Source organism: Nycticebus coucang, chromosome 14 (assembly GCF_027406575.1).
Source record: "Nycticebus coucang isolate mNycCou1 chromosome 14, mNycCou1.pri, whole genome shotgun sequence".
NCBI lineage: Eukaryota > Metazoa > Chordata > Mammalia > Primates > Lorisidae > Nycticebus > Nycticebus coucang.
The window spans coordinates 22,374,906-22,388,360 of NC_069793.1; the positions used below are offsets into that span (position 1 = coordinate 22,374,906).

Here is a 13,455-nt window from a genome sequence, read left to right on the forward strand (position 1 = left end):
CCACTGGAAGATGATTTTTTTCAGCAATTGGTAGCAAAAAGTCCCCAATTTACAAAAAGTAATTCCCAATGCATCGCTTTCTGATTAATTTCTGATTGCCATATAGTAATAGATAAGGATTGCTGTGTGCATGTCCTTGCCACGAAGTACAGAAAAAAGCTTAGAAAAGTCCTTTTATCAAAGTTCAGTTCAATGTGAAAAAAACATGAAAAAGTGCAAAATATGTACAGTTCCTGGCAGTTCTCACATGAGAGTTTTCTGACTACAGGACGTAAAAGTTTACATTTGTGTAATGAAAGTACAGTGGATTTTACTTCATTGTTAATATACAAGTTTCTGCTTCAAAGTGCTTACTTTATTTAAAAAAGAAAAGATCAAGAAGGTTGCAGGAATTTTTTTTTACAGCAAATCCATGCTAGGTGTCCCATCTCCTCTTTCTCTTCCTGTAGGGTAGCATGGCGCAGCAGCCTCATTGAGAAGGCCTGGCTTCCCAAAACCTCACCTACAGCAGCACTCTTGGGGTCCCATTGGGGGTTGCTCCTTTTCCCTTCTCCAGCCGACTTTGAACTTTTCGAGATTTCACTACTTTCATTCTCACTTCAAAAACTTCATGGATGGCCTTCCGAAAGCAATGAAAATTATAGTCAATAAGTCCTTTTCTTTCAAAGCTTTCCTCTCTGACAAAGCAAACGAGAGCCAGGAACTTTGTCACCTCTTTTAAATAAAGAACTGTTGTATTATTCAGCTTTATAATGGCTGTTGATTCCTTGTCATGAGGGGTTCCTGCTCCATCTTCTTTGAGACCATAAATACAGGAGATGTCAATAACTACGTCTATCATGTCACAGCAGAGCTCATAGGTTTGCATGTCCACTGGGGTACTATCAGTCGCAATATAAATTTTACTGACCACATCACACAGAAATGCCTTTTCAATTCCAGAATTTGAGATAAAGATGTTTAGCAAATTCTCCAGAGTTGGGAGTTGTGGAATCAGTTTCTGAACCACTTTGCTAAAAGCTTCAAATATTGAATGATCATATATGCTTGTTAGATAAAAGCTGAGGTGAATTTTTTCTAATCCAGCCTCAGCAAGGTCATCGTTTGCCCTCTGGTGAATATCTCTTTGGGTTTCAATTTTGTGGTCATCTGACAAACCATCGACTTTATGAATAAACACCTCAAAGTTGATGTCGGTGTTCACCTTGTAGGCCCTGGTCACAGTGAGGTGCAGCCTGGCCAGGGCTTCCATGTAATCGTCCTGGGAGTCAATGACGAATATCAGGGCTCCTGTCCCCCTGAAGATCATCTCGTAGTCAAAGGTAGGGTCAAAAAAGTCGATCTGTCCCGGGAAGTCCCAAATCTGAAAATTGACGAAGGAGCTACTGGAGACGTCCTCCCGGCATATCTTGGTGCTCTCCAGGAACAGGGTCTCATTGGGGGACATTTTGTGAAAGACGACTTTCTGGATGGACGACTTGCCGCTTCTCCTCAGTCCCATGAGCAGGATCCGTGGCTTCACCTCGGTGCTGAAGGGATCGCTGAAGTCCAGGACTCCCTCCTCCGTCCCGCTGTCCCGATCGGCGTCCGAAGAGTCTGGCCCGTCCCCGTAGTCCGCTGGCCCCACCAGCTCCTCCTCCTCCTCCTCGTCCTGCGGCTGCAGCTTCCCCAGCACCTGGCTCATCGCACCAGCCCGCCGGCCGTCCCGCAGCCATGGGGGTCCCGGGTGAGGGCCAAGCTCCTCGCCCGCCGCCCGCACCTGCTTCGGAATCGATGTTTGGTCTGGAGCTCCGCGGGAGCTGGCGGAGGCGGGGGCCGCGTGTTCCCCGCGGCGGGAGGCGCCCAGGTCCGGGCCCACGTTCCCGGCGCACCCCCCATTTTTTAGGAGTTTTAAAATACAGGTCCAGGGTTTAGCAATCTCCGTGGCACTGAATAAAGTGCCTTCTTTGTTTCCAGTTACCAATGTACTGTCCAGAACAAGCACTTTATGAGACCATATTCCCATGGACGTTCTCTTTAGTCCTTAAGTAGCACTAACATCATCTCTGCTGCTGGAGTTTCTGTTATCCTAAAACTAATATTGTGAACTATTGCCAAAGAGCAGCACACCCAAATCTCTATTCTCTGTATGTTTTGATTGACCTACGATGATTCTTAATCACTTGCTCTGTTGGTATTTTCATATTCACTCTATTTGTACTTAGGCTGAATGCAGATTTTATCCAAGGTTTGGAAGTATCTCTACCATCAGGGAGCTTTCAGTGTGTAACGACTTGCATTTCACTTCCTTTTCTCAATCCACCATCTTGAGGAGCTGCTTGGGAGAATATGTGAGAAAACTCCATGTCCAGCCTATGGTTCTAATTCAGGATTTCATAAAGAAAAAATACATTAAAAATCTCTTTACCTGAACATCACATGCATCTGAGTTCAATGCAAATGTCAAGACAAATCTACCAGATTTTTTTGATTACTTACTCTTTTGGACTGTCCCCATCTGCTTTCCTTCCTTACATGAATAATTGAGAGTTGACTGCATAATACATGCATGGTGGCTTATTTATGGATTTTGATAGAGCCCCTTGCATGCTTCATTGTGCTTTATGAAACTCTAATCTATTCAGATTATAAATCTTCTCGTCTCCTTTTTGGAGGCAGCTTCCTGCAGGACCCAAAATGTAATAAATATTAAAATGGTAATGCTTTAAAACTATACTATGGGGCTTAAGAATTAATCTTTTAATAATAAGGGTCTCCTATTAAACAGTCACTGCCTAGGCACTTTAAATACATGAATACATAAATAAATAATTCTCACTGTAACCCTTCAAGGTAGGTTTGGTGATCTTTGCTTTATACGTGGAAACTAAGGCTCTCTGCAGTTAATTAACTTAGAAAAGCACAGAATCACTATGTTGCTAAACCAGAATGGAAAGCAAGGTCAGCCTGACCCCACAGCCAGTTCTTTTTCTACTACATAGAATTCTTAATATGATAATGGCCTTTGACTGCTGAGTCACTGCCATCATCATTTTGTAGTGATGTACTTACTTCTTCCTGGAAGAAGCAGGGGAATTGATCTCTTTAGCTCCCCATCTTTATGAAGTCATCTTTTAAAAACTCACGAGGGATTGGAATGGTAGACATTGCACAAGCCTAGGGGAAAGGTGCTGATGTAGCGGGGGACATGAAGTAGGTAGAGAGAGACAGCTTTTCTGTCAATCTTATAAAGGATGCAATTTGAAAATTACATATCTTACATCTGAATTCAAAAGTGTTAAGAATGCTCATTATTCTACATTTGCCCAGTATCAGTGTCTTAAAACTTTCAGACATGGAATGGTAGGGATACTGGCAAGCTCTTTTCTCTTGACCCAGAATTGAGTCCTGAAGGTCTGGCAAGTCCTTGGTGATTTTCACAAGTAAGGCATCAGGTCAGATTCTCCGCCTTCTGCTTCCTAGCAGGTCGTCGTCTTCTTAATTTTGTAAGTTGAAGTCAGTTACATCACAGCTGCTCCTGTACATCAGATTATCAGCATTGTTCAGCAAGTCCTGCCTCCCTCTGCATGCTTATGCTTCTGGACTGCCTTCACACCAGGCCATAGTACTTAGCTCCATTAATTTGGTTCTGGTTGGAAAACCGGTTTTACTTTGAAGCTATTTAGTTCCTGAACAGTATTCCCCATGAGTGTTCCAGAACGGCATTTTTCAAGTCTGGGAAACTCTTGGAAATTAATATGCTCTAGCTTATGAAAGGTTCAGAGAAGTGTTGTATAAAACATATCTGCTTAATTATTTAATTATGGGGAGAAATCAAGAGTTCCATTTTGGACCTTTATGTTTGAGTTATGTAATATATTTCCAAATAGAGATGCCCAGGGAGCCAGTGCATCTATGAGTCTGGCACTCAGGGTACAGAAAAAGCCTATATAAATGTTAGGAAACTTTCACTACATAGATACTTTCTAGAGCACTGGGACACTCCCTACTATAAACAGAAAGGAGAAGAGGGCCCATTTGGGAACCTGGAATACTCTAGTAACTGAAGGCCTCAAGGTATAATAAAATCACATTATATATTATGGAAAGCTTTAAAAAACACACATAAAGAGGAAATATTAATTATGATTTAAAAACTTAAAAGTTGACCAAATAGTATTAATTTACATGAAACTATGCAAAATACTTGGTGCAATTAAATTAATTTGGACTCAAAATTTCTTTTTTTTTTTTTGTTTTGAAAAATACAATTTTATTTTTTACAATGGTTATAAATGGAAGAACAAGAAGATCTGAGAATTTGAGAAACTAATTTGGGACTCAATAATTTCAAAACAGTGGCAGCTTTGCTGAAAATAATGTCTTAGATTAAAGGATTTTCTATTTCTAAGAGACCCCCTTTCTCAATGGACTTCTGGGCAGACTTCTTTTATTTACGGGTCTTGTGGCTTGTGCTCTTTGTGGAACCTCTAGAATGTTAGGCCTGGATATGGGGCTTTGGCTTGAGAAGCTAAAGGGAAGACACAGGAAAGTAGAGGAAATAAATGCAAATAAAAAGGCAAGGTAAAATAAGCAAGGGGACACACATCACATAGGTAAATGTGGATGGAGTAGGGGGGAAATGTAATGATGAATGCATATATCACTGGAAGAAGTAATGTGAAAATAGGGCAGCACCTGTGGCTCAAGGAGTAGGGCACTGGCCTCATATACAGGAGGTGGCAGGTTCAAGCCCAGCCCCAGCCAAAACTGAAAAAAAAAAAAAAAAAAAAGAAATGGATCATTATGATCCACATTTCATGGGATACAATTTAATTCTAACGGGTATTGTGAAGTGCTACACTGAATACATAGTCATCCTTCTCCATTCGAAATTTTACTATTTTGAAGTGTCAGTTACTCATGGTCAACCACGGTGTGAAGATCTTAAATGGAAAATTATGCGAATAAACAATTCATAAGTTTTAAATTATGTGCTGTTTAGAATGGTGTGATGAAATTTGACACAGTCCTGCTCTGTTCCACCCAGGATGTGGATCATCCCTTTGTCTGATGTATCCATGTTGCCATTAGTCAACTAGAAGCTGGCTTGGTTAACAGATCAACTGCCACCAAGTATTTGGTTATCAGATCAGCTGACATGCAGTGTTTGTGTTCAAGTGACCATTATTTGACTTCATAATGACCCCAAAATGCAAGAGTAGTGATGCTGGCATACTGTTATAATTATTCTATTTTATTCTTAATCTCTTACTGTGCCTACTTTTATAAATTAAACTTTATCATAGGCACATATGAATAGAAAAAGAAAAATATATGTAGGGTTTGATACTATTAGTGGCTTCAGGCATTTTCTGAGGGTTTGGAACCATATCCCTTAGGACTAAGGGGAGGATTACTGTATCATTCATTCATTTATCCACTGAATAATGTTTTAATGCATTTGTTTAACAAAGACTTATTGAGCACTTATTGTGTCCTAGGTACTGGTCTAGCTCTGAGACTACACGTGTGGACAAAATACTGTATATAAAAATATCGGCCTTCATGAATTTACATTCAAGTTGGAAAGGCAGTGAAGGAGTTAGAAAATAGATAAATACAAAAATAAGGGACATATGTATCAGAGGGTGGTTAAGTGCTATGGAAAACAATGAAGTAGGAAAGGAGAAGGATAGAGGCAGTAGAGAGGGTGTCACTGATATTTGAGCAAAGATGAGAAGAAAGCAAAGCCGAGAGCTGTGCAGATATCTGGGAAGAATGTACCTATTTGCTAGAGTATTAGGGAGAAAGAAATGTTCAACTCAGTGAAAGAAAATGTTAATAATGGCATTTCAGATGACAACTAGGGAGATAATTTTTGTGTGGCTGTATATCATGTCATGCAAGTTGCTGCCAACCCAGCCAGCATGGAAGTCCGATGCAAGGAAAGGGTTTTGAGTGATGACTTACAGAGATGAAGGCTTTGCCAACTTCCAGGTGTCAGCCAACAATTGGGTCTGTTGTAAAAAGTCAAAAGCTCCCAAGCACGTGATAGGATGCCAGAAGACATCTGAACATAATCAAGGGGACAGGAGAGAGAGAGAAAGACATGAGTGAAAGAGTGAGCACCAACAGAAATTAATTTCTTTTAACAATCATTTTTCAAAATCATTAACTCTGCTTCCATCATCAATGCTTCTTTAAGACTTTGAATCTGTGTTAGATTTAGGCTTTATTTGGTTCTCTATAGTTCCGATAATGATCCTAGGTCACCAAGAACCAATCTTGATGAAACATGTTAGGCAGACAGCTAAGTAGGTCTATCTAGGTTGGTGGAGGAGGTGAGAGGAAATCAGGAGTGGTTTCTCATGTTTTTTGATGTGATATTCTTACTTTTAGATCTCAAGTATTTTCCTCATTTACTCTAAGTAATTGATGTCTCTGATGCCACGGTGAGATGTGCAGGGCTGCAGAATTTCTTTGTGCTATGTAATGCTTGTGTCTCTCACAGTCTATCTGGCAATACTCATGGTCTAAATGACCTCAGGTTTTCTAGAGTGCCATGCCATTTGCTTGGATGACCCTGTCTTCCTCTCATCTCCATAACAACTGATGTGTCAGCCAGGGTCAGACTGTGTCTTACACTAGGGCACCTAACTAAGGGTGCAGGTGGGAGCTAAACTTTTCTCTGTGGCTTGTTAAGCAAGCCATTTACCTTGTCATGGAGCTGTAGCCTTCTGGAGAAGGAGATGACCTTTTCTAATTTACCCAGTAACAACCTGTGCTTAGCAAGCTGTATTCCCGTGTAGCTACAATCCTGAAAAGGGCCTCTTTCTAATGTATCCTATGGAAACCTTGGGGTAGCAGTGACCCTGATAAGGACGTATTTCCAACAAAACATCTTTCCATCTATCTTTCTACATGTGCAAGCAGACACATCCATCAGATTTTGTAAATTTGGCTACATGCACACATATATCTCTTGTCCATAGTTAAGAAAAACCTAATTTTTTTCCTCAAATTCTGTTTCATCAAAGTTGAGTGCTGTTCTTATATTGAGAACAAGTCAAAGTTATTGTTCACCAAGCCCTTTCAAAACGAGTGACTATCACTAAGTAAAATCAAATCTGGCTTATCTCGTATTCCGCTTTTAATGTCTGACCAATTCTTAGAATTATAGTGATAAAGAGGGGCTTGGCAGGCCATCTTACATCTAGAAGGTACTTTACCTAAATCATCATAACAGGGTTGTTACTCTGAGCAGGGTCATAAAACATGGTTTCAAGTTGAAAAATAGTGGTTGACTACCCAGGTTGAGCTCCAAGTGGTAGACATGGGGGGGGGGGGCAGATTTATGACAGAACCAGCAGACTTGCTCCTGCAGAAGTGGAGTAGGCTGTCCTTCCACTTTTGTATAAGCCAAGAATTGTGCTTGCTTCATTGTTTTGGGGTTAAAAACTTGGGAGTTAGATTACTAAGGTTCAAATTTAAATCTACTTATTTGCTTTATGAACTTAACCAATTTCTTTAACTGCTCTGTGATTCAGTTTTCTCATTACTATCTTCATCATCATCATCATCTAATTCTGTTTCCCATTCCTTGGGTGGCTTATCCCTTCCGCTGGGTCCTGTGCTCCTTTTGTCTGAAGTTTTTTCCCTTCCTACTGAGGCTGCCAAGTTGTTCGCAAGCACCAGATTGGGCTTTCCTCAGTGTCTGGGTTCCTCCTGAGTAGACATCCTGGATATCACCTGGATACAGTCTGTTTCAATTCAGTTGGATCCAAAGTTAACAGACTGTGCTCCCTACAGGCGGAGGGAGTTGGGAGTTCAATGTGTTCAGAAAAGGAAACCCATAGATTGCAAAAAAGAAAATATTGCCCCTAGCAATCTTTGTGAACTTACATGGTTGAGGGGTTAAAGAAGACCTAGAGGCATTGTATGCATAATAAAAGTGATAGGTATTATTTTTTGAATATATACTATGCACCAGGCATAGGCTTGATTTAAAAAAAAAAATACAAATTTCTTAGCATCCTGCGAGGTGGATATTTTGATAAGAAAATATGAGGAAATTCACAGTAATGACAGATTTATAAGGGACAGTGCTAGCTCATGCTTTATCTAACACTATTTTCTCCTGTATATTGGTTTGATCATTTTTCCTGACCTCTGAATGCCCTATACATGTGTATGAAGCATAACTCAGTTTTAGATGGTAAAGGAAGTCTTTTTCAGTTAACAAATTTAATTATTTCCTTACCATGAAAGTAATACATATACAATAAAAACTTTTTGACACAAAAGATAAGTAAGTTGCCCAAAGTCATGTTGATCTAATAGGTGGCAGAGTTAAACCCCAGCCTTCTTCAGAATGTATTTTGTATGAAACCATTTCCCTATGTTGGTCTCCTTTGGCTGAATCACCCACAGGGTCAAATTCATTATTATTTAACATACTGGCACATTTCAGTTCAGGGCACTTGTTTGTTTTGCACAGTTCCATCTGTCTTTAACATAGGTTAATGGTATGAAACTCCTCTTGGCCAAATAGACAGTCAATTTGGGGATAGCCAATTTAATCCTTCTGATTAAAAATGTAACTGAAAAAGCTAGGATTGCAAATGAAATTAATGTCCACTTATGATAAACTGACTCCTTTTAAAGAATGTCTAGTGATGTGTAAAGTCATGTCTAGCTTGATGGCGATGATGCCATATATGCATATTGGTAAATTGTATATTGTTTGGCTGGGGGATGTCCTAAGTCATCTCCCCTTTTACTCTTAGTTTTCCAAATTCTATTCCTGTTGATAGGGTTTGTTTTTTAAGAAGTACACTTTAAAACAATGCTGGATAAATACATCATCATGTTTAGTTTCCTTGGTAAATATTGGTTTACTTCTCTTTCTCTCTCTAGTCATAATTAAATGCAGCATAAAGTGACAGAAAATATGAATCGGAGCCTTATACCCTTTATACCAGTGGTTCTCAACCTTCCTAATCCCGCGACCCTTTAATACAGTTCCTCGTGTTGTGGTGACCCCCAACCATAAAATTATTTTCGTTGCTACTTCAAAACTGTAATTTTGCTACTGTTATGAATCATAATGTAAATATCTGATATGCAGGATAGTCTTAGGCGACCCTTGTGAAAGGGTTGTTTGACCCCCAAAGGGGTCGCGACCCATAGGTTAAGAACCGCTGCTTTATACTATTAAGGGTTAGACTTGCTGATAACTGGAGAGGTTTCCCTTTCTTAGATTCTTTAAAACCCTCCATCAATCACAACAGTAGGAGAAATTTCAGTGCCTGACGTTATGTTTAAAAAGTTTTTTTGAGGGGAGTAATATTGGGTATATTTCAGGAAATGTTGCTAATTCATTTGCTATTAGTTGCAGAGAGTGGAGTTTTGTGATCTTTATCAATTGATGACTGTGGAATAATAATGTTCATGACAAACTGAAATCAGAAGGAAAGTTGATTTTTAGAGAAGGCAGCAAAATTACATGATGTTGGGGATTGGAGCCTATTTCTTATGCCTGGTTCCTTGCCATAAACATTTTTAGTGAAATTTAAGAAATCTTCTATTACAGTTTGATTGTGGCTTATAAGAATAATACTGCATTCATTTTCTCTAATCTGTAAGTCTGAATGAATTGTAAACAGAGGTAATGACTGTCCAATTACTCCTCACAGTCGAGCTCCTTGGAGGGGGCTTGGTATGGCAGGAAGCACAGAGGTAGAAGAGGCAGAAAGATTTCCTTGGATTCTGGGTTACCCCCCCTCCCCACTGATGTATAACCTTAGCCATGTTATTTAATTTCTCTGAGCCCACATTTTTCTCATCTATAAATTGGAACTAATGAAATGTTCCTCAGAGGTTTATTATAAAGATTAAATTTTAATGTATGTATAATGCCTACTGCTCAGTAAATCTAGGCCCACACTCTCATATTCAATCCTGAAATCTAAAAGTTGTGAAAATTGCTTTCTTAAAATGCTCTTTCTGGCAAAGCCTGAACTGTCTGATTTTAATTTCTTTTGGCAGAAACATTTTACCTGATCATGTGAAGCTATTTATAGTTTTTCTCCCCCTCAATATTAGTAGGTTTTGGTGTATAAATGTAACTGTTTGTTTATTTGTGCTGTTTCAGACTCGTTGAAAGGTAAAACATAATGTATAATTTAATATCTTTCTAAAATCTAAAAATATTCATGATTTCTGAAACCTATGAGGCCCTAAGGATTTATGATAAGAGATTTCAGGCTTGTATTTCTTTCCTGCTTTTACAATGAATGAATGTTAAGATAATTTTCTTTTGATATTGCTTTATTCTAGTTAATATCACAGGTGGTCATTTTGAGAAAAAATCTTTAGGTTGTTTTCTTATCATTTTTTTTTAAAGAGCAGTTTTCACATTGTCTGAACTAAGATTTATGATCACAACCAGGAACTATTGTAGAGCGCTTAACAAAGACCTTAAGACCTAGAACCTAGTTGATCTTATGATGAGATAAAAATATCTCAAACTCTGATTTGATTTGCCTGAGTTAAAAGAAGCCCTTTACCATTAGCCATAATAGTTGCTTAATAAATATCTGTCAAAATGAGTTAAAATTCCAAGAAATACGCAGGAAACTTAATATAGTACAACAGTAGATGAAGAAATGAAGTTTAGTAGATTCTCAGCTTCTGTGAAGATCCTTCTATTGAATATCTTTTCAAGAGAGCACAATTATTTCTGTTGGGCTTCAATATGTCTGACTCAACTTTTGGTCTGTTTTCTGAAAAAGTTGCATTTGTTATTTAAAAAGAGATATCAGGTTACTACCAATTCACACATAAACATTCTTATTCTTACACTTAGCATTGCATTTTTGCATTTATTGCTAGAAATTGTGGAGCCTAGGAAACGTGCAGATGTATTTACTGTACAACCAAAGGTGAGAGCCTGGCACTGTCCATGGTGCTAGAGCAGTCTGGTTCTGTTGCCCAGAACATAACTGTAACAGAATCAAATGATCAATTGCCTGAAGTGCCTTTAGCTCATTTAAAACAAATTCCAGGTTTAATTGAGCCTATATCAAGTAGATTATCCCATATTGAGAGAATGTTTTTATAGTTTAAAACTTGCAAGGCAGACTACCAGCAGTACTCCATATGCATGGTGAATAGACCAGTGTGAGTCACAAGCTACTAAAGAGAAATTATTTTGGAGGCTACATAGTCACTGGGTAAAAACTAAAGTAATTTATTTAATTATCCTTTGGAGCACTCTCTACATTATTTTAATGAGTGCAATAGAAACTCTGAAAAACCAAAGGAAAAATGGGAAGTTAACTTCCATGAAAGTTGGCTGTTAATTTTCCCTTCATGTGGAAATATGTTTTATTGTGTTTGGAACAATGTAAATTCAGATGCAGTGAAAGTGTCTTAACTCACAAAAGGAAGCAAAGTAAGATGGGATTGGAGAAAACAATCTGAAGCTTTGAAGATATGAAGGTTTTGGCATGTTAGGGTGCTTGACTGTGGTGGCCAGACTGCTCTTGGTGCAATTCTCTTCTAACGCTGAGGACTAAGTCTGGTTAAAGGCACTAGGGTGGGTCTTCTGTAAGACTGTTAGTTATCCTTTTTTTCCATCTGTGGAGCACCCTCACTTCCTCAATTCTCTTCCTTCCTCTTTGTCAAGGCAGGATTGTTTGAATTTGAAACTTTTCCTTGACTTACAGAATGAAAGGCCTTTTTGCATAATATGATTATAGGCACCACAGAATTAGAGGTTTTCCAAGCAACAGGATTATCTTGGTGCCCATGAAATCACCCAGTGAACTTACTAAGAGCATGTCAGTTATGTCACAAAATTTTCTGAGCTCATCTTTTGTGGAAAAATCTAGCAAGGACTACAATTGTCCACATATGGTTTTTGCCTTCCACAATCCATTTTGTTTTACAATGAGTCAGAGGGACATTTTAAAAATATGAATTATATCATATTTTATCTTCCACTTAAAATGGTTTAATGGATTTCCTTTATTCACAGGAAAAATATCCAGGGTTGTAAAAGGGCTCTGTAATAATGTGGCTTCTGTGTACTTCTCTCAACTTTTCAAAAACTAAAGTAAGGTCAGACACAATGGCTTTTTTTTTTTTTTTGAAAATGGCAGCATGATAGGAACTAGGTTTTATTTACTGCTTTATTTTCTAAGGTCTAGCACAGTGCCTTGATTAATAAATATTTCTTCTTGTTAAAACTACTCCCATTTTTTGGTATTACCCTTCATCCTGCAAATATATATTGAGTACTTACTATGTGCTATGCCCTGTGTGAAGTGCTAAACAACAATTACAGTATATAATAACCAAGCGTTGGGACGTAAGAGGGGCCTTCAAGGGTAGGTTATAATTGCACATCTGGAGATCCAGATTTCCAGAAGTGCTAGAGGGTACAACTATAGAAAGAACTCTGCCTTTTTGCTGCCTTTGGACTAGACAGAAGACTTAATCTCAAGGGAGGCATAACTGCTTTTAAAATAGAAGTAAAACACAGTGCTTCCTTCCCAGAGGAAGAAATTAACGTCAGTCACTAATTATGTTTGAAGAATAAAATGTGAATAGACCCGTATGTCTTTGCTACCACCAGGTCCATAAGGGCAGAGACCTGAGGCTCCATTGTCTCATTTCCTGCCCCCTAACCATTTCATCCTGGGCATAATAGGAATGAGATCATGGGCTGTTCCCAAAGCTTATTCTAGGTCTGAAATCATTAGATGCCTTGCTGTGTCATTTTATAAACAAAGTGCTCAAGTGTTCAAAACTTCTTTGGCAAATTGTGGCAAAATTGCCATGTCTTTTAGAGTGATTTGAGTGTAGCAGAGAGGAGGGGTATTAAAAAGAATCTAAGTTAGAATTGATCCCCTTCCAGGAGGGGATTATTGTTGAAAAACAATTTAATGTTTCTTATGGATTTGTGAGAGATTTGTATCTGTTGGATGACTTGTTCCAAATTAGCTTTTAGGAAACATTTTAATTTCCTCTTTTTGTATTAATAGTGGGTATGTACAAGAGAGAAATATTTTAAGAAGTGGCATGCACACGTATGTGCTAGTTTATTTGCTTCTTTTTTTCCTAAAAAAAGGCAAATTTGAATATGACTATCTGAATATCCTGCTCTTTTCTGCTAATAATACCACTAAATTGCTACCAGTTTGTTCACTCATATAAGGTACTGTGTTAGCTGGACTTAAAACTTCATAATGTCAACTTAGAAGTAGTATACTTTTAAAATTTTAAGAAAGAATAGTGAGACCTTAAGGGATGATTGTTTTTTTTTCTAAGTTATCTTCCAGAAAAGAATAATTTGCATTCTGCATTTAACCTTATGATAAATCATATCTTCTGTCTAATGCTCACGCTTGCATGAAGCAGTTTCTCCCCAAAGAGGTCGTAATTCTAGTGAGTTTTACAAATGAGAAG

General features: G+C 38.3%; 1 protein-coding gene across 1 annotated transcript; it reads right to left on the reverse strand.

Annotated features, from left to right (window-relative positions):
• Positions 1-321: 321 nt before the first annotated feature.
• On the reverse strand, positions 322-1,684 carry LOC128565482 (ras-related GTP-binding protein D-like). The gene has a single exon (XM_053561976.1). The coding sequence runs from the start codon at positions 1,682-1,684 to the stop codon at positions 503-505; it is 1,182 nt and encodes a 393-aa protein (XP_053417951.1). The 3' UTR covers positions 322-502.
• Positions 1,685-13,455: the final 11,771 nt, after the last annotated feature.